At 30.4% G+C, this 25,550-nt stretch overlaps 1 protein-coding gene across 1 annotated transcript; it reads right to left on the bottom strand.

Moving 5' to 3' along the window:
* Window positions 1-497: 497 nt before the first annotated feature.
* Window positions 498-25,550, bottom strand: LOC136969037 (kinesin-like protein KIF12). The gene is made up of 21 exons (XM_067263116.1): window positions 25,475-25,550; window positions 25,254-25,387; window positions 22,343-22,401; window positions 20,060-20,351; window positions 12,410-12,499; window positions 11,066-11,144; window positions 10,870-10,997; window positions 10,725-10,794; window positions 10,515-10,649; window positions 9,838-9,970; window positions 9,506-9,748; window positions 8,759-8,877; window positions 4,394-4,498; window positions 4,229-4,318; window positions 4,088-4,142; window positions 2,571-2,634; window positions 2,390-2,497; window positions 2,155-2,305; window positions 1,690-1,808; window positions 1,339-1,625; window positions 498-1,049 (listed from the first exon to the last, which is right to left on the bottom strand). The coding sequence occupies exons 4-21, from the start codon at window positions 20,098-20,100 to the stop codon at window positions 973-975; spliced, it is 2,094 nt and encodes a 697-aa protein (XP_067119217.1). The 5' UTR covers window positions 20,101-20,351; window positions 22,343-22,401; window positions 25,254-25,387; window positions 25,475-25,550; the 3' UTR covers window positions 498-972.

Here is a 25,550-nt window from a genome sequence, read left to right as displayed (position 1 = left end):
CGTTATTTAAGCACAAAATAAATATTTGGCGTTAATAAATGCTTAATTCTATATATATTTACATTAATTTCTAAATAAAATCAGTACTTAATGAGGAAAATATCAATATTTTAAAAAAACAATTACTTAACCTACACTTCACTGGCAGACGAACTTTATTCACGAGGAATCTTGATCATGTGATAGTGGGAACCAATCACGTATTGAGAAATTTTAAACTTTATGATATTTATGATTTTATAAAATGAAAAAATTATTTTAAACTTAAAAGATAGTATATTATTTTATACTTTTAAAATATTTATATTATTTTAAATTAATAATAAAAAAAAACTCGGAATTTTAACTAATTAATAGATTAATGCTGCCAGATATTTTAATCACAGTTTTTACAGAAATATTTATACAATAAATATAATACATGTTAAATATACACATTTTACAATTTATAATACAAATAACATCGTTTAATTAAATAATTTAAGTATTATATTTCTTCTCTTAACGAATTTAGGCATATTAAATCAAATTTAAATTTAACCACGTAAAATTAAAAATAAATGCTCTATTTACATAATTAGTTTAAAATAAAATTTAATTTCATTTATATTTCGCTTTAATTTATAATTTAAATAAGTTAAGTTTTTAATAAAACTCATGCAAAAAACGATATTTTAAATTTCGATCACGTGATCTAATGGACGGAACCGATTGGATGATGCTGTTATTTTAATTATTAAAAATTTGCATATATGTATAATTTTTAATATGAATAATTACATATTTATACGAATTCTTGTATGAAATACATTTAGCAGTAGAAAAATCCGATCTTGAAATACGTCGTAGATTATCCAATTATTGCCCTCGGGCAGTGTATCGCCTGCTTTTTAAAATGATAAACAGTCAGAAGTATTGATTTTATTCTCCTTTACTTTTATTTATTTTTTTATTTTAATAATTTTCTTTATTTTACGTTTCGCCCCACATTGCTTTCTGTACTTTTTGTAAGTCTTTTGCTAACTTGGCACTATTTTCGTCTATCTCTTCTGTAAAATTAAAGAAACAAAAAAAAAATTGTTATAGAAAACGCCACCAGAGGGACATGTAAAAATATAAAATTTAAAAATTTGAATTATTCTCTCATACTATTGGTTAATTTTAAAATTTAAACTATTCTCACGTATTATTGGTTAATTTGAAAGAGACTTTTACGTAATTGGATATTTCGAAAATTTGAAAGATAATGTTTATAATTTTAAAATAACGGCATCTTTATTTCGCTTTAGATAAAGATTTAAGTTGAATCGTGTTTGAAATCTTAATTAACACTCTTACGTTTAGTTTTAATAGACATTTTAGCTGATTTCCTATTTATTCCTACTGGCATTAATTTCGATATGAGTGGAGGTAATTTAGGGGGTGGTGTAGGAGTCATGACGCTGTTTCCCACTATCGTGACGTCATCTTCGACTTCTCCTGATCCATTATTTACTGATTTGTTTATTTTGGATCTATCGGAACCTTGCGATATTCCATTACCCCACGAATTCCATCTTTGCGGCTTAGGGGAGGCTTTGGCGCTGCGATCGCTGTTCTCCGCCGTTTCTGTTATATCTGTCAAACTGTTTGCCTAGAATCAATAATCATGCTTTAAATTCTTGATTTTAATGATGAAAATTTCATTACCTTCTCCCAACTTTTCGTTTTTCGGGGGTGAATTGCTTCGTCCAACTTCGGTTCGTTACTTTCACTCTAGAAGGTGTCCTTTTTGTAAAATCCATGTATTCCGCACTTTCCCTTTCCAACTAGAATGGATTTTTCATTGTAAAATTTTTTTTTAAATTATAGTGTTACTTTTATGTTTAGATATGAAAGAATACGCGGTAATAATGTTTTTGTGTATGAAAATATCCAGAGAAAATTACTGTGTTTAGATACGAAAGAATCGCTGTTGTATAGTATTTCTCTTGGATATTTGAAAATTCTAGAGAAAGAATAAGTATACAGAAAACACTAGACAGAAAGTAAGCATACAAAGAACACTACAGTCCAGAGAACAGTGGACAAAAGTGCTTTTCGGGGAGGAAATTCCAAAGAAATAGTTTTATCTAGTGTCTAGTCGACAGTATCATAAATCAAAGGAAAACTCACGTCTCCGTCTAAGTCATTAAGTGATCTTCTCGATCCCGCACTGGACCACGCATTAGTCACTAAATCCTGTTGAGAACTGTAGGAATTGTTCAAAGAATGGGAGTTACCCTCGTCTTGATAATCGGGACTCGCCGAAGATGGACTGAATTTTCTGTTCGAAAATTGAAAAAAAGTATTAATTATACAGTTTTTTAATGATTTTCGCATAAAATTTATAATAAAATTTTAAAAATACCTTCCCATATTAGCTAATCTTTGTGATAATTTCTCATTTTCTCTGCAAACCAACTCGTGATCCCTCGTTAACAAGTCTCTCATCTCGTGAAGACTAGCATTTTCTTCCCTAAAAACACATGAATTTTAATAATTTAAAGCATTTTTACCCCAAAATAACATCTCGAAGACAAATATCTAACCTCAAATTTTCATTCTCTTGCATGTAGTGATACAACATGGATTTAATTTCGTCCGTCTTCATGTCTGAAAAAGGAGTGAAAATTAAAGAATTTCTTTATTTAAATGTCATACATTTTCTTAAATTGCTCCCATTTATTGTCCCTGACCTCAATAGAAAATGAATCTCTACCAGCCAACGCCTGTTAAAGTTCAAAAAATGGGAACACATCCAGCATCATAAGTACCATGCAAAGGGGGTAAGTTAGCTTAATAGAAGTAATGGAATATTTTGTTTAGAACCCACACGATTCATTAGGATAAAAACCTTTTCGTTGAATAGAAGAATTGTTTCCATAGTAACTACATAAGTTTACCAATTTGATTAGATTTTCTACAACATACCATTAGTGTGAGGGTGGACATGATAAATGTTTGGCTAGCTTTATATATTAGTTAAGAAAATATGAGTGTTGTGTATGCATAATAACAAAACATTGGCGTAAAAAAACACTAAATTTCTATGAAATTTAATTATAATTTCGCATTTTACTTCACAATTATGTAAACTAGCAGTGTCGCGTTATCCTATGGGCAAAACCGGCCCCCGCCAACAGGAGGCCCTAACCAATTTTTAGAAACTTATTAGTTTAGTGAGAATATCAAAATTGAAATTTGGCAACAATTAGGGGACCTAGATTGTTGGTTTGGCGCATTCACAGCGCAGAACTTGTCTGCATGTGCACAGACTTTACCTCTAAGGAATTAGAAGTGATAAAATTGAAATTAGAAGAGAAAGTGATAGTGAGTAGGGGGAAAGCAAATTGGGAAAGATTGAAGGGAAGTGTCGGATAACTGGGAGTCTATATCGCATTTGTTAAACAAGTAAAAATACAATTACAGGACAAAATACGTACAGTAATACAGTATACAACACAAACAACAGAGGATACAGGGAGATTCCCCCCTCTAAAATATTCCATCGAATAAAAATGTGTGAAGTCAACACTATGTGAGCCCCATAATTCAAATTTGTCTGGGCCACATGAAGCTATAATGCGCCATTGTAAACTAGTATCTCACTGACAGGTTATGCTATAAGCAAACTAAGCACGAAGAATCCCTTAAGCATGGAGAATACAGGTCGTGGATTTCCGCGGGGAGTTTTCCGTGTATTTTTTACATTTATAACACCTAAATGGAGGCTAGTTTCCTATAGAATGTCCTCCCGGGAGGCATCCTTCTCGGATGATTGCCCACGTGCCTCGTGATGTATAAAATATTAAATAATCAAACAGAATATTCTTCAGACATCCGAATGCTCCTACAGATACAACGTTTGATAGTTATCATACCCTTACTAACTACCACTGAGTGTATTACTGTCTGGCCTTTTAGTGCTCTAAGAGCCGAAAAGGGCCTAAAACAACAAATAAAAAAATGAAGAAAAAGTGTATTACTGTATATAACTCAAAGTGGAACATCTTATAACCCTCTCGAAATCAAATTTTAAATACAAACTCTGTGTATATCTACTTACCCTCTATAGATATCGAACCGGGTCTTCCAAAAGTGACGTCTCCACCAATATTTAACTATATATTTAATATTAACAAACAATATTTAAAACATATCACATCGTTAAGACCTACCTAGAGATGAATGTTATAAAATTATGCACCTTCCATACCTGTTGCCTCAAGAAATCATTTTCCATTCTAAGTAACTTTACCTCCCTTTTCAGGCTCAAAATCAGCTGTTCTCTCGGATCCTTGATAAAGAAATGAGTCATATTAATTTACGTGTTACATAGATCATTAGTTTACACCTAATTACCATTAATTACCATTCTGATAATTGGTTTCGTCTTGATTCTTTTGGCTCTCGAGGCGTACCTTAACGTGTTGAGTGTCTCTGAAGTGTTGGCTCTGCTAGGAGATATACACGCTATCTGAACGGTAAATATATTGTAAAATCATTTCGATAAATCGATATTTTCCTGATAATTCAGGATCGTTTATGTAATCGGAAATATTAGAATCAAAAAATTTATTATTATTCTTATTCAATAACCTGCTTAATTCTTATACGAAACTCCCTAAGCAAGTTATTGATATCTTCACGCTCATAACGCTTAATTAATTCTGTTATTAAAAAATAATTCCAGTAACGAGTTGCCTAACTTTTCCGGAAAAAACGTTAAAATTGTGTATGGCACCATCTGTTGCGAGATTTTATTAGTTATTATAAAATGGCAAAAGCTTCATTTTCAGGTAAGAATGAGTTTTATAAAATATTGTAATTGCTGATAATGAGAAAAATCTACATTAAGTCCGACCCCACTCGAGATACTACACGTGACTCCTCTCTATCTCCCTACTCCCTCAACCTTTAACCACCAAACTTTAATAGCATCAATGCCCCTAATACACAAACCTCCCTGCAAAGTTTCACAAATTTTCGACAAAAGACACAGGAGTAATTAGGCTTTAAATTGGCTGAACAAAGTCGTATCCCCATACACAAACGTCCATACATACAGAAAAAAACCCCAATTTTTGCATTCCTGGACGTTTGAAAGTCCTCGAGTTAAAGTGTAAAAGTTTTGGGGGTTGTTTTTCGACCCATCCCCATACTTTTTCTCTGTTATTTATAACAGATGGAAAGTAATTAGTTTGAAATTAACCTTGGGTTTTATTTTTAAAGATTTTTATTTGAATTTAACAAAATTTCTAGTTAAAAGTCTACTGCTTGATAGTAGATAACATGTTATTAATATATTGATTCAATGCTTGGAGAATATTGACTGAGTAGCGCATATACATCGCTAGACAATTACATTGTTGGGTAAGGTATTTATTTTATTTACTATCGAAGACATTTTGTATGATTCTTATATAAAATATAATCGAAAAATACAAAATTTTATATAATTTTGAGATTTTAAATTTAAAATTGTTATGGCAGTTGTCGATATGAGGACGTCTGCTTTGCTACAGGAATATGTTTTTAAATGTTTGCTTTAATTCCTATAAGAACACAAGCTTTAAACTACTATAATTAGTTTTCTTGATTCTCTATGTTACGTAAGCAGCTCTTATTATAGCTTATCCAAAAGCAAATAATACACTCGTATTGTCTGTGTAACTAGAACTAGTTTGCCTCTAGAACCAAGACAATATGTCTTGGCTCTAGAGGCAAACTAGTTGTAGTAAACTCTTGCTTCTGTATTAAAATCTTCTGTCATTTCTGCGGCATTAATTGCACGAGTCGACAAGTAATCACGGAAGCAAACACTACTCTAGAAATACTCCTATACAAAAGCATGCCTTCAGGCAATCAAAATGGATATTACTCTAGAAATACAAGAGAGATGTTCAATACAAGAGATGTCTTGAGCAATAACAATAAACAAGAACACGTAAATAGCATAAACAATAGCATAAACAAGAGCAATGGTGTCTTGAGCAATAACAATAAACAAGAACACGTAAATAGCACAAACAATAGCATAAACAAGAGCACGTATTTCTGTAGTAATCAAAACAGATATTTATCAATCAAACCGAATATTCCCATAGCAATCACCACTCAAATCATAAGCAAGCATATATACCAGCATGAATGGGTGCTGTTACAGCAGTATATCAAACAAATCTATAGCAATAATGCTAGAAATTGCCATAATAGTAAAAGGATAAATTCCCGTAACCACAATAGCTTAATCTGCTGTAAAATGTCATATGACAGTCAAAAATCATTAAAATTTTCGTCCGCCATTTTTTTTTTCTCGTATACTACTTATTCCTCGAAAATCTTTAATCGATAGAGTCTTAATCCAAAAATTTAAAAATCGATGATCCTAAAATAAGTCGTTGTCTTTAAGCCAACGTAATTTTGGCTGTCAGTTTGTCTACCGACTTATAAATGCAAAAATCAATATAGTCAAAAAATACAGGCAAAAATGTAGGTTACATACTCATGTATGCCGCACATTTCGCTTCATTTACATACGATTTTCGTACACTCAAGTTTAAAATTAACGTAGAATTAAGTTAATTAAGGTTAGATTTCTTTGTTTTAAGTTGAAATAAGCTTAAAACCTCATAAAATTCCCTGGAATAATTGAGTTTTTATTGGAAATTCCTGAGCGAGTGGATCATTCAATATTCTAGTGACCTTGTATTAAAATATACAGATTTAGAGGAAAATCTACAGAGAGTAATTATGAAAAGTGTACTTAGAAAAGTATCAAAAATGATGAAGTCCAGCGAGAAAAATTTATAAAAAATACATTATTAAAACTATTTTTTCGTGTATAAATATTATAATTGAGATATATTCGAACTGTTTTACTAAATTGTTGTTGTACTCGGATTTAATAACACTATAAAGAGCAGAACTTATGTACGGTACTGTACATACAGGGTGTCTCATAACTTTGAAACCATAAAATAACTCTCATAGTTCCAGGTTTTCGGGACAACCTGTATATTCCTATTAACATATTAATATAAGCTCTGCTTGCTGTGTGTTATTTTATCCGAGTACAACAACAATTTAGAGAACTGATTATGAAGCATCCTGTATATTCTTATGTCAAACTATATTTCTATAGAAGTAAGAACAATATCCTACTGTTCTTACTTCTATAGTAAAGGCTAAGAACAGATGTCGGTTTAGCTGCAACAGAAATATAGTTAGTACATAAACAGTTATTCTGTAGAAGCATAAGCAAATTCTGTAGAAGCAAGAACAGATATTAATTAATACTTATTATTCATTTAGGAGTAAGAGTAGATACTGCTATAATAATAAAATCAAGAGTTGATATGGTCAATCATTTCTGTAGAATAACGAGTCGAATAAGAATATTATTTTAACCAGAAGAATATCATTTTATAGGGAAGAAAAGGCTGATAATAGGAGTATCGTTGTCATTGTAAAAGTAGTAATTCCCATAGAAGCAAGAGCTGATATTCCTGTAACAGTAGCAACAGTTATTCTTATAGAAAGAAGCAAGAGATAGCTTCTATAAGAATTCTAAAGGATTCTCTTGTATGCCCAGAATTCTTAAAGATGTTCTTGCTTTCCTAAAATTCTAAAGGATTCCCTTGCTTGCCCAGAGCATCCTAAAGAATGCTGTGTAGTATTTATATACCAAAAAATCATGAATTCCTGTAGAAGTTAGAACAAGCAAAAGTCGATAGTAGGAGGTATAGTAGTCAGTGTAAAAGCAGTTATTCCTGTACAAGCAAGAGCTGATACTCCTACAGTATAACATTAGCAGCAGCTACTCCTGTAGAAACAAGAGAATCCTTCAGGATGTTTCTGCCTCATGCTATAAGATATTCATCCATCATAAAAGCAGGTATTCCTGTAGAAGTTAAAGCATACATTCCTACAACAGTAAGAACAGATATTCCTATAACAATTCCTACACGTGAAATTGTTATAAAATGCTTAATTAAGTACTTTTCTACAATAAATAAATACATTTAAATTGTTCAAAATTATAAATTACTCGTATAATTAAAATTCGAACGTTCTCTAGACATTGTCACGGGATTATTGAACCGAAAGTGTGTCACGCTTTAAATATTTAAATGGAATTTAAAATAATTTTTAAATGCCAATAAAGTATGAAATTAAAAATTAAAAACACGAACAATTTTTTAAATTATATTCCATATTTTTCATCGTAATTTATCAAAAAATTACTGTCAAATTCAAGATGAATGTAGGTTTAATTGTTAATTTAGTAACTCGAGCATCGTTAATCGATTAATTTGTCCTACTTACGAATCGAACCGGTTCTTAGAATAATAAAAAAAAGTATTTTCTTCAAATAAATCTCGATTTTATGATTTATAATTTCCAAAAATGCTGGACAATTCTAATAATAATAATCATCAAAAATTAATATCGAGCGACGATATTTAATAAACCTAGAAAAGTCCAACTCCGCCTAATTTTTCAATGGAATTTTTATTAATTTTTGCTAATTTTAGATAATAAAAAGTACAAATAGACTCATTCTGAGAAATTTTATAAATATTTTATAATTTTTTCTAGCTTTAATTAACTATTTTCTCACGTACCAGACTTCAGTAGTTGCCTTTAAAAATCCTTCCAAAAATTACGAATTTTCTCACGTAAACTAGATAAAATTATAGTATAATTATACATATTAATTGTTTTTTTTACATACCATTAATGCCATTCCACTCCCACCAAAACTATCAGCTAGAAGTTTAGTTAAAGTACTGTCTCTGTAAGGTATGTGACCGTTCCTCTTCCTAGGATCAGCAAGAGCAGAGATGCAATTACCTGGAACGTAAAGAGGATAAATTAATTTAAAAATATGCAAATTAATTAAACATTTGGCGGGTTTGAAAATACATTTTTTAACTTTGCAATTATGATTCATGGTTCTTTTTCTTACTGTTTCCTGTTCGGTGTCACTAGGTTATTTGACGGAGTGTAATTTATGATAAGGAATCGTAAGAATAGCCAAGGTTGCTTATGATAATTTAGGGGCACACCCATTTTAAAACGGAAGAGGGTGGTCTCTTAAATGATTATTCAAAGAATGAAATAAAAATTTGCAGTTAATTTCCCTACCCTTAACGTTATGTAAGTATAGAAGAATCGCGTGTCACCCCCCTTGTAAAATTCGAAAAAAATCCATAAAAAAATGTCTTTACGTCTATTCAAATATATAACTAAGATGATGTATTAATTGATAAGGTATAATCTCTGATAGACGATTTAGGAATTTAAAAAATTGTATAAAATAAAATTGATTTTCTTTTCTAGGAATTGGGAGTAGGAATTACATTTTAAATCACGTTTTAATTTCGAATTTAAAAGGCGTATAATCTCCATAATGGAATTTTGATGTGTCCTGGCGTGTTTAATAATTATTTTTCCAGCGTATAAAATAATTATAACTCACCCAACACCAGTAGAGATTTGTTAATGTTGTTGGCTTCCTTCAGTGTTTCCCCCTTGCTGTTCGTTTTCTTCGTTTTTTCAGACCCAGCCAGGTCGACTAATGATAATTTCCCGTGTCTACGTATGAAATTTGTGCTATCTTCCGGGTCCCTCATCTCCGACGTCATCATCAGAACCAATATTGTGTGGCTCCTGCTCGAATGCTCGTTCATATTATGACTCCTGACTTGCCTGTTCTTCCTCCCTGCAGTTTCATTTAAGATTTTATATAATTTTAAGCTTGCGGGATAAATTTTTAAGTGCAAAAATCAAGGATGATGAAGAATCTTTAACCTTCTTCCAGAACTCCTTCCAGATCTCCAGCATCCTCGCATTCGACGACGAAGAGATTCTCTGCATAAAACCCCCTTTCCTTAGACCATCTGACTGATAATCCTTTAGCTGAAGGATTTAAGAGGTCGAATACCTAATAAATAATTTAAAAAAAAATAAATTTAATCGATAATTTCTGCGAAATTAATTAATAATTCATGTTTGATAATGTTAGAAGAGATTATAATTCGTGCAGTTCTTTTATTAAAAATAAATTAATAATTTATTATTTTAATTAAAAAAGTAGATTTATTTTTAAAATTATACTTAAATAATTACATAATTAACATATCCTGGTGTCTTGGCCAATTACTGAACGGTTTAGATTATCGATCGCTCTGATTGGTTGTAATATTTCACATATGAACGAGTTATAACCAATCAGTGAGCAATACTAACTTTTAAATCTAAACTTAAGGAGCTTACAACCAATCATCAATCAGCTAAAACTTAATCAAACCAATCGGCAAAATTCACAGATTTTTTTTAAATTTAAATTTAAATTGATTCAAATTAAGCGGAAAATGGAGATTTTAAACGTTTATTTTGTTAAATTTTCTTCGTAAATTTATTTTTTAAGTAAATTAATTTCCTATTAATTAAAATGTAAGTCAGATAGGAGGAAAGTATACTTTTACCTGCTCTTTGTACACTTCTAAATAGGAAGCCTGTACAATATAATTGAGTTCTCTTCTTAATTCGACTTGTTCGAATAAATAATCGAATGCCATTTGTACAACGCCTTGTACTTTCTCCCCCGTTCTTCCGTCACACTTTAGCATAAAAAAGTCAATAATTTATGGCACAAAAACCGCGAAATTTTACGTAGAAACCGCTCAAAATTATACCTGTACGCCCGTGAGCGTGTACGTCTTTCCAGCCCCCGTCTGTCCGTACGCCAATACTGTACAAGCGAATCTAAAAATAGGAAGAAAATTCGATAAATTATGGATAATTCAATGGTTTCTTTAGTTAAATTTCAAAGACATTCACCCGTCTAACGCCATGTCTATCATCTTTTTGATTCCGCAATATTCAAAGACGTCATTTTGAGATGCTTCGGGTTCGAATACCACGTTGTAAGTGAAAACACGTGTCTGACCTGATATTTGATCATCTACCTGCAAGATATTGCATGCAATTTACGAATTTTTAAGTCAATTTTCGGGAGACAATTAAAGAAAATTACCATGATTTGCCCATCTGCCGGAAAATGGACCACTTGGATGTCTTTCTTTCCAGCTTCTTGCATGGTAAGAGGTCGAACCCTTGAAAGATAATTAAAGAAAATTTCTTTAATTTTAAAGGTTGTTGACATATTTAGGAATAATTTATCGACTTTTATATGACCGTGCAATGAATATATAATATATAAAACCGCTTCATAAAGGAGATATTTTGTTTATAGTTCTAGGAATTAAATTATAAAAAATTTACTCCCCTCTAAATCAATGAATGAACCGCTTACAACTCTAGATTATGTATTTATTATAAGTTTAAACTCATAATTTTACTTTTTTTATATGTTTGTCCATCCGTCACGCTCTATATATGTAGGGTATGAGTTTACTTAAATGTTTTATGGCACATATCTTTATAGATATGAGATTAATTTGGGAAACTATTTTCGTGTTCCTTCTCCATTTTATGACAACGTGAAAGGCTTCTAAATTGGTTCACTCCATTGACTTCTATATATTACTCAAAATACTTTTGAAAAAATTCTGTACAGTAAATTGTTTATATACATAGGCTATATTATTATTATATACGATATACAGCTTATATGTATTATTATATACAATATATAGGCTATATTTTATAAGTTATATTCGATATAATTTAAATAAAAATCCTTTCAAACTATGTAGCATCCTCTCGGAGTAATTAACTTACGACTCATTAAAGATAAAATATAAAGAAAATTGTGTTTTTATTGGGTGTAGAATGATTAATTTTTATGCTTAAATTATTTAAATATCGAAATTAACATATTATTTCATAATTTAGGTGAGTTATAATCATTGGATTCCTGATAATCAACATCTTCTAATGATGCAGCATCATCTTTAACGCTAGAAGATGCTGCTCATTTTGTTTAACGAGGTAAGTGATGATTGAATTTAATTCGATAAAATGATGTAGTAAATGTTCATTTAAATTTTATTTACTAATTAAAATATTATTTTATAAATATGTTTAGTCATAATCACATTCAATTGTTGATCATCAGCATCCTTTAATGATGGAAACTGGAGATCATAATTGAGTTTATTTCGTTTAAATAGGCATTTGGTATTAATTTAAAGCTTTAATTATTAATTAATTTTCGTTATTTATGTTTAAAATACCGTTTAATGTCCTTGTATTGATTTTTATTAAAGTTAGATAAACAATCGCTTCATATTTCTAATGGCGTGTAATGGTACCAACACGAAACTATCAGATGAAGGTTAATCACATAACCAGATACGAATCTGTAATATTAAAAAAATGTAGGATAAAAGTAATAATAAAAAAACGTCTAAATTACCTGACAACCACATTAATATTATCGTAATCTCCATTAATTTCGTCTGTGTCTGCAGACATTATCGAATCTTCGGAGGCTGCCGTACTCGGCCTGAAAAATTCAATATTTTCGTCAATGTTTAATATTAAAATACATCCAAATTGATAAAATTCCGTTTAAGAATGCCTGTATACGGCCATATTGGTGGATAAAAAGTGAAATTATTATTTTTTTTAAATTAAAAACAAGTTTTTCAGATGTACAAAATCACGCATCACGCATAGTAGCGTGATACAAAATGCAGTTTAGATTTCCTATTTCGTGAAAGGATTGAAAGGGGTCGTTGAACGCCAACGATTCCCAATAGAGGAAACCCCCCCCCTCTCTGGAGTTCAATGATGCTTGACTCCTTGAAGTAAATAAATTCTTAGAAACAAGTCCATTAAGAATATTTGAGAAAAATGATATCGATAATTCAATGACAGCTTAGATAAGATTAATATTTATATAAATAGAGAAGATCAATCGAGGAGAAGAAAGGAAAAACATAAAAGATAAATGGAAACTGCTCCCGTAAATGTAGCTTTCTTACATAGCAGATAAGCCTTGGGATGTAAACACGCTTCGATTTTATTGTTTAATTTAATTAATATTTAATAATTAATATCAAATATAAACATAAGAAAGTCTCCTCTATCTAATTGGGATTCTCTACGTACAATATAAAAAATTAAATGCAATGTTTATCGTATTTTTATCGAGCTCCACCTTTGTTTGAACTTGCATATCATTTTTTGTACATTTGCACGGTTTTTATCGTAGTTTTTTGACGTTATATCGAGGAAAAAACTCGTAAAATTTACTTTTACACAATGTTTACTGATTAAATCGGAAGTATTTACGGTTTAAATGATTAATTTTCTCCTACCTTTGAGCATTTTTCTTCGATATTCGGTGTGAGTTAGACAGTTAATATGACGACAGAATAAGGTCTGCATCGATAGGAACTAAACAGCGAGACTGAGAAACGATTTTTAGATTTAGAACACTCGATATAACAGTTGCAAACTTCACCTATTTCCCATAGTATTCGAGAAAATATACTTATGTGTCAAGGTTGTTTTCATAATATTGAATTTTCATTTTATTTTTACTCCGTTACGTCATTTATCGGGATTAAATTTTAAAAACGAGTAAATTTTCCATTAATAATTAACGAAAATAACTTTAAAAGGAGTAAAATAACTCGATATTAATTCTTTTTTTAACGGAATAAACGTCATATTTCCCACCCCCGTTTTTTATACAGAAAATATTTAAAAATACTGCACTAAATTTAATAAATATTAATAATTAATTTTTAATTCTGTCATTAAAAATTTATGTAAATACGGAAGTATGAATATTTTATAAAGTATTTTATTTAGTAATTATTATTATTTAAAATAAAATTAAATTAAATTAAATGCCGCTGCCGGTAAAAGTGTCTTCACTGCATGGTCAGTGAGCCATGCAGGAAAGCCTGAACTACATCTATTTTCCGAATATTTTTAACGAATAAACGAGAACAAAATTGAGAAAAAGAATATAAAAAATATGTAATAAACTCTCCTTGATAGATTTTTATATGTTAATAATTAAACTAGAATCAATAAATAATTGGAAAAGGCAACTGAGGATTTTTTGGAAGTGAATTACTGAAGTCAATCAGCAACAGTTACTTTAAATAAGAGTTGATACAGCGATTTAACAAAAATCTATGGAATCGATAATAAATGTCTGTTGTTCTAAGAAAAATTGACGTACAAAAACAAATTTCTCTCACCATTTAACTAAATTTCTGAGCTATTTTAGTGAGTGAAATAAATCAATTAATTTAAACTTTTCATTAAAATAAGAGTAAAATGGTTACTGGTTTCTAATTATTTACACCTTTTCCCTATATTTTCGTCTTTTAATTAATTTTCTCCCCCTTTTTCACGTATTTATTCTCGTAAATATCGTGTTTAGAAGATGGAAAACGTGTAAAACTAATAACCAAGCTTTTACTTACTGTAAAACCTGTATATTTACATTATACAGACTTAGAAATGTATATACAAAAAGTAAGAGAAGTTATCTAAAACCCACCAGCTGAAGAGGATCATGTGGATCAAAACATTATTAAAAATTTAAAAACGAAACATCCTTCGCAGTATCAAGATTATAAGAAAAATTTGTTAAAATGGCAAACTAGTAGACGAGATGCTGCTTTAAAATCAAGATATAACACTGATAATTCTGAACGTGTGTAAGGAAATAAGCTACATCCCCGTAGTAAACTATTAATTAATCAAGAAGATAAAGGAAGATAAGAGAAGATACGTGATTAGGAGAAAAACAGTAGCTGGATCGAAGAGATGAAAGAGGATGAAACACGTCAGGTATGGAAGAAGTTGAAGATTAATAAGAAAATAACATTCAAAGCCGCTTAAATTATCGCATCTTTACTGAATTATTTAAGAAAATTGAAGAATTATTTAGAAATTTTATTCCTTTACCACTACGAGCCATATTCAATTAAGTATAAAAGATACTAGCATTTATACTTAATGCAGCAGAGTTAGGCCTATATAAATTAGTAGAAATGGCATTAAATATCGGTTGATACTGTTTGTTTTTTCTAGAGAATCAATACACACTTATATACTTAAATTATATAAATATAAAACTGTATGTCAAAATGTGGACTGCCAATTCCTCCTTCGTACAATCCAGCAACGAGTTTCGTAACTTTTCCGGCGAGATTTAAAATTGTGTGTGGTGCCATCTATTGTGTGTTTTCAGTAATAATTATAAATAGCGATAAGCTTAATTTTGAGGATTTTACGAAAAATTTTAAACGTTAAAATCGAGTAGAATCTTTATTAAGTCAATCTCCACTCGAGATACGACACGTTAATCCCCCACTATCTTCCCACCCCCTCGACCTTTAACCACCAAAATTTAACAATATCAACGCCCCCGGTACACAAACTTCCCTGCAAAATTTCGCAAATTTTCAACAAAAAGCACAGGAGTTATTAAGCTTTAAAGTGAGTGAACACGTGTAATAAAGCCATATTTTGGAGTGTGGAGGGTGGAATTGACGGCCTCTTCACAATCCTGTGTACCTCTATCGTGTGATAACCTTGAGTATTTTGGCTGAGTACTCTTGATTGATCATTCAATGTAATGCCCAGCCCATAATACCCGAAACTCGAAATCCCTGGGGATCTCATTTACTTGTGTTCCATTACAAAATTAAAATATCTCGTCACCTTGGTAAGGTTGCCAGGGAAATATTTCACCTAGGAATAATACAAAAGGCATATATATATATATATATATATAATAATATATATTACAGATTATCTAAGATTGGAAAAGTCGTATTTGTGAACGGATTTTTCTACCGATAAAATCGTCTCGTTAACCGGGGTCCATTTTAACTTTATTTAAATACTAGCGTACGAAACAAACAATTCAAAGTAGCGCCCGCGATCTAATCCAAACCACAGCTTTTCTGGCGTGTAAAATATGTGTAGACACGTAATTAATGAATAAGAGTATTAATTTTAATTAAAATCTAGGCACATACACGTGCTTTTTACGATATTTCAATCAATATGAATTAAAACAATATCTAGAAAAACACTTTCCAAGTCACTCGAATCCCTTACACCCATTGGAAATTGGATTTTTTCAGTTTAAATACAATTATCTAAACATAGAAAAGTGTGTAAAAATACAACGTAAATAATTTTAAAAATTGTTTCGCCGCAAGAAAAACGGTTAAAATAAAGTTTTGTTCAACGAAATTTGAAGAGAAATACATTTAAATTATATTTTAAAAATAATAAAAATATAGTTAAAAGTTACTAAAAAAGACAGTAAATAAATTGTAACAATCGGTAAAAATCGCAAAACCTATTTAAAAAGTACCAAAAACAATCAAAAACGACAATACATTACGAAACAATAGTTAAAAACAGTGAAAAATGAGGAAAAATTATCCAAACTTTAGCTATAAAATCGCTCACAAATCCACGAAATTCGTTCAAAAATTACAAAAAAAATAGTTCTTAATTATCTCAAGCAATTAATTACGACTTTTATATACGATTTCAACCTACTCGTTCACAATTGAATGCGAATTTCCCGCATCCAACAGAAAACAACGCATTTAAACCCGACAAAAACTCGAGCAGAAAGATAAAAGTTAAAGGGGAAAAAATCCCTAAATTTCCTTTAAAAAAAGGGAATTAAAACTACATTTTTGCGGAGTTTAAATATGTAATTCATTAATTTAAAAGCCGGTGTATTACCTGAATCAATTGTTCTTAGAGTAAAAACGTCGTCTTGCTTACCCTACTGTTCCCATCTCATTCAATGTCAATACCATTAGTAAATGTTTTTTTTATTTTTATTTTTTTGTTTTATTTTATTTTTTCTTGCCCCCCTGACGGAAATCGCAATGCATTCTGGGTAACGGCCATCCCTCCTCTCTTAAGTAGTTAAGCTGTGTTATCGGTTTATCGACTCTTTCACAAATTTAATATATATTTTTTGATCTCGTAAAAGATTTACGGTAACAATTTCTCCATTTTTTTTTTTTCTTTTTCCTACAGATTTCTCCTATTGATCAGTAACGCGCGCCTGGCATCCCATAGGATTTTACGCGTGTTAATTAGTAAATCACTCCGTTGATTATGTAAAAAAGTGATTTATTTAATTAAACTTAACTTTAATTAAACATGATTAATCATCCGTTTGGGTTAATTACGCTTTTCCTCCGTTTAATTACGCTTAACACCTGAGAGTATATAATAATAATTACTCTAACTCCTACTTAATTCTAATCAATCTGGCTCAGTAATCCGACGTTACGCTTGCGTATCTTTAAAATAAACTAAAATTTACCAATGTTAACTCGAGAATTGCGTAACGAATCGTCCGTATGTTACGATCCGCTTAAATAATTACGCGTTAAGCGCTCGAACACGGTAGAAAATCGTAAAAATTTGTAATTTTTAAGTTAATTTAAATGTAAAATTTAATTTTTAACAGTAAATTATTGAATAAAAAACGAAAAAATTGCCTTAAATATCGTACTTACAACACCATGGCTTCTCAATGTCTAACAAATATTTATTCAAAACGTGATGTCATTTATTATCGTCCCCCATTGGCTCGATCATAAATAATAGCCATCGTCTTTATCTCCGGATTGGATAAATATGACCTTGACAGTGCTTTAAGATGACGTCTGATTGGTGGAGAAGGAAGATGTTAGCTATAATGATGCAAGGTGCTGGCATTATGACATTGAACGTGACTGCCTTTGACGTGTCCCCCAAAGAAGATAATGTGATTAAATTCCATAAATAATAATTATTATTATTATTCATGAAAGTTTAACACGTTTATGGGCCAAATATTTAAATTATCTTCATATAAAACCATTCGGGAATGTGTAATGTGGTACGTACCATGCTCCTTCATCCTATTGATAATCGATATCGAGCGTTAACTGACGTTGTAAAATATCAATTTAACCTCGAATTTTCTAAAATTTAATTACTTTTTTAGTTAAATTTAAGCGTTTAATTAATTAAAAACATTATTAAGCGCTTAATTATAAGTCGAAATTTAATTAACATCGTAAATTTATGATAGTGAAGTCGTCAGATCTCTCTGAAATGATGTTTATTCTATATATTTATCGTGTAATATTATATATAAGTGTACAGTACATTTCCATGTTCTATCGGCGATATATAAGATTTTTTATGTGAGAAAATTGAGATATTTTATAGATTTGTTCCCTAGAAAGTATATAAGAGCTACGAAAGGAATGAGGGCCTTTCATGTATATTACTTAAATGTAAGAAAAAAAAAGAAGAGACTCATAATACTTGGCTTCTTCCTTTTTTCTTATATATATTCAAGGCTTTCGATAGCTCGTATGATGTTCGGAAGTAGAATGGGCGGGCCCCTTTGTCCTTTAGCGGGCCCCTTTTACCATGATTCTTTTTAAAAAAACGATATAGATAGAATACCTCTTCATTGATAAAATGGAGTGTTAAAGATATTTTCTGTTAGTAAGAATAATGTTAATTTAATAGGGGTAGGAACCATTATGTGCCTCTAAGTTTTTTCCGGGCCCCCTTCGTGTATTTGTACTCGAAAGTACAGAGGATGAGGAAGGACGAAGCGAAATTAGCAATATAATTTATAACTAGTCCTCTTCTTAATATATAATTCTCAATTCTTCATCTCGCTCTTTCCCTATTTTCTTATTATAGTGGAAATCATGATAGAACGGAACTCCCTGTGATTTTTAGTAAGTGGATGGTGCAGAGATCTTCAAGAACTTCAAAACAGATCTCACAGTGCACGTCTATACTGTCGAGTTCAACGTGAGTTGGCAAGCACGTGCCGATAAGAGTTCATCCCTCTTTTTCCGGCAGAATATTGTAATTTTACCGGTTCTTATTCTCGCCCATAACCTGTGACCGAGACAGGGTCTGTTGAAGGGTGGATCGTTTGTCAGAACTGAATCAAATAGCCCATAATTCATATGCAGTAGCGAATTACGTTCCTTTGAGACTCCTCTAGATGACGAGGCCCTAGGCACGCGCCTATTGCGCCTATCGGGTATAATCTACCCCTGTATGAGAGGAGAAAAGGCCCAATATTGTATAAGGTTGTATCTTCTTTCTCTTCTACAAGAGTGAATCATATACATTATATACAGTGATATAATTAGGCCTCTCCTTTAAGTTATAGGTATAATTTTGGGTTCTCTCTTCTTTATATTCTCTTTCTATAGATAGGAAGAAAACGTAACTACTCTGTAATTCCTTCTATATACATATAAAGATACTAGAGTTTAGAGTATATTTCTGAATTAATAGAGAAAATGTAACATGAAGATGACGTCAAAGTCGTGTATAAACGAAAGATTGTGACGCATTTATAGTTATATTCTATAGCAGAATTCACGCCGGGATCTTAATTAATTAAATAAATCACATAATAATGTTTAAATGCGGGTTATGCCGTAATTACAAGACGTGAAAATTCATTAACACGCGAAGAAATCATTCGAATTTTCCAACCGGCGAATGGAACTTGCGGTTTAATTTTCAAAAAAATTGAGTTAAATGCCCAATTTATCTAAATGACAAGCGATAAATAGGAATAAAATGAACACTTACAAACTGTCGAACATCATTTTCTCTCTTTTTTATCAATTTAATAAATATTCAACTCGATAGAAAATTTTAATCGCCGCGAAACTCGTGTTAAGTTGACGAATTTTTCCCACTTGGGTTCGCTTTAACGATTAAAGCGCCACCCAATGTAGTTACCATGGTAACTATTCAATATTTTTCTATTAAGATGGCGTAACGTCGCCTTCGCGGGAATCACCTAAATGGGTTGTAATTTAAAGAAATAATCGTGTCAGGGTCTTCGTAAAGTAAACTATACGCTGTCTATAACGTAAAATACAAAACACACAAGCGTTTTTCATTCATTAAACACGTAAACACGCGTTTTTTCCGCCATTACCGGCTGAAAAATGTCGGAAACCTTGAATTTCCCGACTAATTTAAGCAATTTTTATTAAGAAATCAGCATAAATACCTTGTGTATAAGTTTCTTCTTCTTCTAAAGAACGAATTCATTCTTATTTTACGTTGGTAGAGAGAAGAGGAGATTGATTAACTCGATCCTTAACAGTTATTCCGGTCACTCTTCACGTAAAGAGCAACCATAATAACGCTTTTTTAACTTAAAATTTTTCGAATTTAATGCGTAATTTCATCGAATTTCTCTTAATCGTTAGATCGATTATAGGAATCGATGTCCAATCCTTGGCCTTATTGTCCTTTGTCACGAGCGAAGCATTAACAATGTCTATCATGTCGCACTTTACCTAAATAAATTTCAAAGTTCAACACTGTTATTACACATTTTCTTATATTTTAAATGCTAGAAAATTCACCTTAAAGTAGCATATTCATAAATTACTTCACTATATCATTATATATTAAATTATATATTAACTATACCCACTTTTATGCACGCTCTGAATATAATTTAGAACGTTTACTCGCTGTAGCATGAAACTTACCTGTTCACGAAGGGAGTTAACTGGGGGGGACGGAAAAAAAGTCAAATTTTAGTGTGACCAGCCAACTAAATAACACTTCACATGCCCAGATTTTTACTAAGAAATTGTCATTAACGTTTATGTGGCAACGTCGCCACGTTTTATCGATTAGAACTCGTGATACAGTGGCAAAGTAATGTGTGTCGGAACGTGGCGCATGTTCGTGACGAAATATTCTTTGCAGATCACGTGCCCCGTTAACGTCACTACAGGATAACTTAGAGGTGAGTGAACCTTGAAAATTCGATAGGAGAGGGAAAGTCCCTCCATTTGTTACCAACGTCCCCCCCCCTTTTTTCCTCTCTATATTTAACTAAAAAATCAAATTTCGAATATTAATAAAATTTTTACTAAAATAAGTTTAAAATCGCATTAAAAATTGGAAATTTTTTCAATTTTATGTGAAAAATCTGAAATATTTTATGATTTTCGTAATTTGTTAAAAAATAATTTCTAGAAATTTTACTTTTTAAATTTTTTATAACTAAAGTTTTTTTTAGAATTTTTTAAAAATTTTTCTAGAATTTCAAAGCGTTTTTTCTAGAATTTTAACATTTTTCTAAAATTTTTAAAAAATTTTCTAGAATTTTTAAAAAATTTTCTAGACATTTAAAACATTTTCCAGAATTTTTTAAAAAATTTCTAGAATTTTAAGACATTTTTGTAGAATTTTTTAAAACATTTTCTAGAATTTAAAAAAAAATCTGGAATTTTTTAAATTTGAAAACTTTTCTAGATCTTTTAAAGAAATTTTGAATTAATTAATTGATACAAAAATATTTTAAAACAGAAATTAAACACAATTATCTTAAAACTTTCCTTCTTAAATATTTCGTTAAAATTTGAAAAAATTATTTAAAAAATTTCTTTTAAAACTTGTTTTATCAAATTTTATTTAAATTATTTAATAAAATAATTTTAAAAATTACTAAAATTTTTAATGATTTTTGAAATATCTCAAAAAAATTTTAGAATATTTTAATAATTTAAATTTTGAAAAATATAGGCCTATATTAAAATTATTTAAATAAATAATTAGAAAAACACATTTAAAAAATTATTTCATGAAAAAATTCAAGAGAATTTGAAAGTAAAATTAAATTTCAAGTAATTCTAGAATTATTTAATAAAATTTACTTTTTATAAATTAAAATAACTTAAAAAAATTTTTATAAATCTTTGGGAAAATTTTTTATATATTTGAAAATATATTTAAAATTCTCCATTAATAATTGCAATTAAAATTATAAGATAAAAATATTAAAAAATTATTTAAAAAACAAAAAAAAAAAAACAAAATACACTAAAGAATTATACTTAGATTTTAATTAATGAGTTATTTGTAATTAGGTTCAAAGTTTAATTAAAAAATAGATTTAATGGTGTTTTAGCTCACCAAATCTCCATTAACATGCCAGGGTTGTGAAGATTTAAGTGTTTTTTCCAGCTTAAAATATGAATAATAAAATAAAATATACATTGATTAGATCTTGTTTGTATACTCTATAATACAAAAACATCATTGCTTTTGTTAGAATTCCATAAAAACATGACGTTTACAGACATACCTACACGCAAATATGACTTACAGACAGAGGTACTCTTACACTTTTTCCACGTTAAAAATACACAGAAAATGAATTTTTAAACTGGAAAAAATATTTTAATATAATTATTTATTATCTTAAATATAAAATAATTTAAATATTTCCGTATTTTTATATTTAAAACCCGAAAAAATCATAATTTCCTACCTGGAACTACTCCAAATTCAATTCACATTATCACAATGATGAATGAGTAGAGCTGCCATCTAGTAATAGATTTAATTATTAATTTATATTATTAAATTTTTAAGGATATTATTTTTATGTTTGAGGATAATTTATTTATTTATTTTCTTATAAATATGAAACGTGAATTTTTTTTAAATAAATTTTTCGGAGGGGGGAATATTGGGATTTTAGATAACGTTGGCATGCCAATGATTAAGTCGGTAGACATTTTTAAAATGTTAGAAACCAGCCACACCTTCTATAGGCACGTAAGTTATACATTTAATATCCGTTCGCCATCTTTGATGACATATTAAACCGGAAGTAGATTGCGTTACGGAAGCCGTCACGTTTTGGTTCGCGTGACGACACGTCCCCTTTCATTAATCAATTAGAAACAAACAATTAATAAACTTCCATTTTTAAAATTTGACTGCTTGACAGATGTCAGTAGGAAAATTAATAACGTTTACTACTACAAATAATACTTTTTTTTCATTAAATAATAAATTTAAATGTTTACGTGTCAATGGCCGTTTTATTGTAAGTTATAAACCCCAAAAACGCAAATTTGGGAGTTACAATTATCTCACAAACCCTCAACAGAGCAATTTTGGAAGGCTAAAAGAGCATCCTGAATTCCTCAAAAACACATTTTGGGAGTTAAAATAATATCCAAAAACCCTCAAGATCCTATTTTGGGAAATAAAAGAACCCCCCAAACTTACGAAAATCCAAAAATTCGGTGTTTACAGCAAATACACAAACCTAAGAAAACATAATTTGTGAGTTTGAGGTAAGCTCACGAGCCTCGGAAAATCAATTTTTAGGTAAAAGCAAGCACATAAACTGAAAAAATATATAATTTTTAGGGATTAAATAAAATATATCAACCCTAGAAAATACAATTTTGGGAGATAAAGTAAGCACACGAACTTAAAATTAGCAATTTTGGAGGGTGAATTGCAAGCTTCCGAAATTATAAACATTCGATTTTTGGCGCTTGTCGTGAGCCAAAATAGTTTGATTGCTTTTCGTCACGAATATCAGCTTAATTGGGGTTGCATAATGGCACGAGGCAGTAAACAGGAAGATAAAATTACGTTGACAAAGCCCAGGGGGCTCACGGGTCGCTAGTAGCTGTTTCACACTGATTTTTCTTGTAGCTCTTTCAAGAAAAGAATAAAAATGTAAGAAATTTTTCTATAATTAAACAAAGGTTACAATTGCTTAAAAGAAATAATTTTTTAATTTAAAATAATTCTGAAAAATAACTAGAAAGAAATAATTACATAAATCGATACTAGATGGCGATAAGATCGAGAAGACTGGTTAAAGACAAAAGAAAAATGGCGAATGGTATTACGGTGTTAACACAATGAAACTATTCTTGCCATTACTCACTCCAGGCCGTGCCTTCGAATGCCAAATTATATTTAATTAGTAGCCGGCTTCTTAAAGAGAAAACAATAAAAACAAAATTTCTACCAAAAAAAATCAAGTATATTTTCAACTGTTGAAAACTTTAATACATATATTGATGAAAGTGTTTTATTAGAAGTGACACAAATGCCCATAGGAAATGGAAGGAAATACTAGCATTGCAATTTCGTACTAACCAGGCGGAAGTGATCGCTTATCGGGCGAGACTATCACGTGATACACGCAGTCCGGGGGTGATTGATGTCGGGGCCTTCTCGTTAAGGGAGAAGAAGAGAAGCGGAGAGAGGAGCATACTGATGGAAACGTCCACGTGGAGATAATAACCCGAAGGGGAACACCCCCACCTACAAATAAGGGACAAAATGACTATGGTCCCTCGATTTGTCTACCAGTTTCCCTGCCAGCGACGATAGAACTATCCTTTCTTATCGCTCTCCCATAAACGAAGAGTGGGGGGTGAAAGACAAGCGAATTCTCCCGTTTATCCACTACTTCCGCAAAACGCTTCCGTTTCTTCCCTTATCTACTTTACTTTCCTGGTATCAAAATGGAAAAGGCGTTTCTTCTATATGCACGGTTTTTATTTTTAAATGTATAGTTTAAAAGCTTAACGCAAGAGGCGCTCTTATGTCGTAAAATTCCATAATCAAAAGTCAGCGGTTTTGATATGGTAATGAAATTGGAAAATTATTTTTTAATCGTTAGTAAAAATGCGTTTTACTGCAAAGTTTAGGAAATGATTTCAATAATTTTACAACATATATTTTTAGTATTTTAGTGATGCTACAGGAAATTCTTCACGTTGTTTGTTTTGGGGAATTGTTTTTAAAATCTGAAATTTAAGACTGCGTATTTTAGGGATTTACTTCTCAAATTTCTAAACATATTTTAGGGATTTATCTCGATTTTCAGAAATATATTTTAGATATTTTTCCTGGAGTTTTAGGAAATTTTTTTCTGATATTTTCGGGTATATTTTGGTATAATTTTTCTCTAATTTTCCAACATCTTTCATGAATTTTAACTAAAATTTTCAAGCATATTTAATGGATTTTTTTTCTAACTTTAGAGCATTGTTTAGTGCTTTTACCTCAAATTTCATAATATATTTTGACAATTTTTTCCGTATTTTAAAATATAATTTAGAAGACTCATCTGAAATCTCGAAGCATATTTAGAGAATTATCCTGAAATTTTACAACATATTTCAGAAATTATTTCCCAAATTTTAGGGCATATTTTAGCGACATTTTCTCCAACGTTCGAACATATTTTACGGCTCCTTTGGAGAATATCTTAACGATTTTTTCTTCAAATTCCAGACCGTCATTGAATTTAATTTCTGCTTAAAATGGGGGAGATATTTTTGTGAAAAACAAAAGATTTGGAATGTTTGTTAACGTAATGGAAAGAATTTCTAAGAACATTCTAAGTGAAAAGAACTAACCAGTTAGTAGAATGGTGAATTTCAAAGCATTGGTTTTGTCATCGATGTCTGTGATGGATGAGAGGGCGGGCCGGACATAGACAAACGTCGTACTCACTTCTTTATCCCCCATCAGAAAATGTTGGAATCAGTAACTGTTTCTCCCGAACGAAAAAAAATAAAGAAATTTATAAAAAAAAATCATGAATGCCATTTTTTTTTCTTATAAGTTTGCCTTTAACTTTTCCTATTCTAGATTTCCCTTCCCTATCAGTTACACTTGTCTTGTACTAATCCGTCAAATAGCCGAAAACATGG

The sequence above is a fragment of the Centruroides vittatus genome, unplaced genomic scaffold, assembly GCF_030686945.1.
Source record: "Centruroides vittatus isolate TY-2023 unplaced genomic scaffold, ASM3068694v2 contig_1695, whole genome shotgun sequence".
NCBI classification, from domain to species: Eukaryota; Metazoa; Arthropoda; class Arachnida; order Scorpiones; family Buthidae; genus Centruroides; species Centruroides vittatus.
Note: the sequence above shows the minus strand (reverse complement) of the source record. Positions and strands in the feature narration are given on the sequence as shown.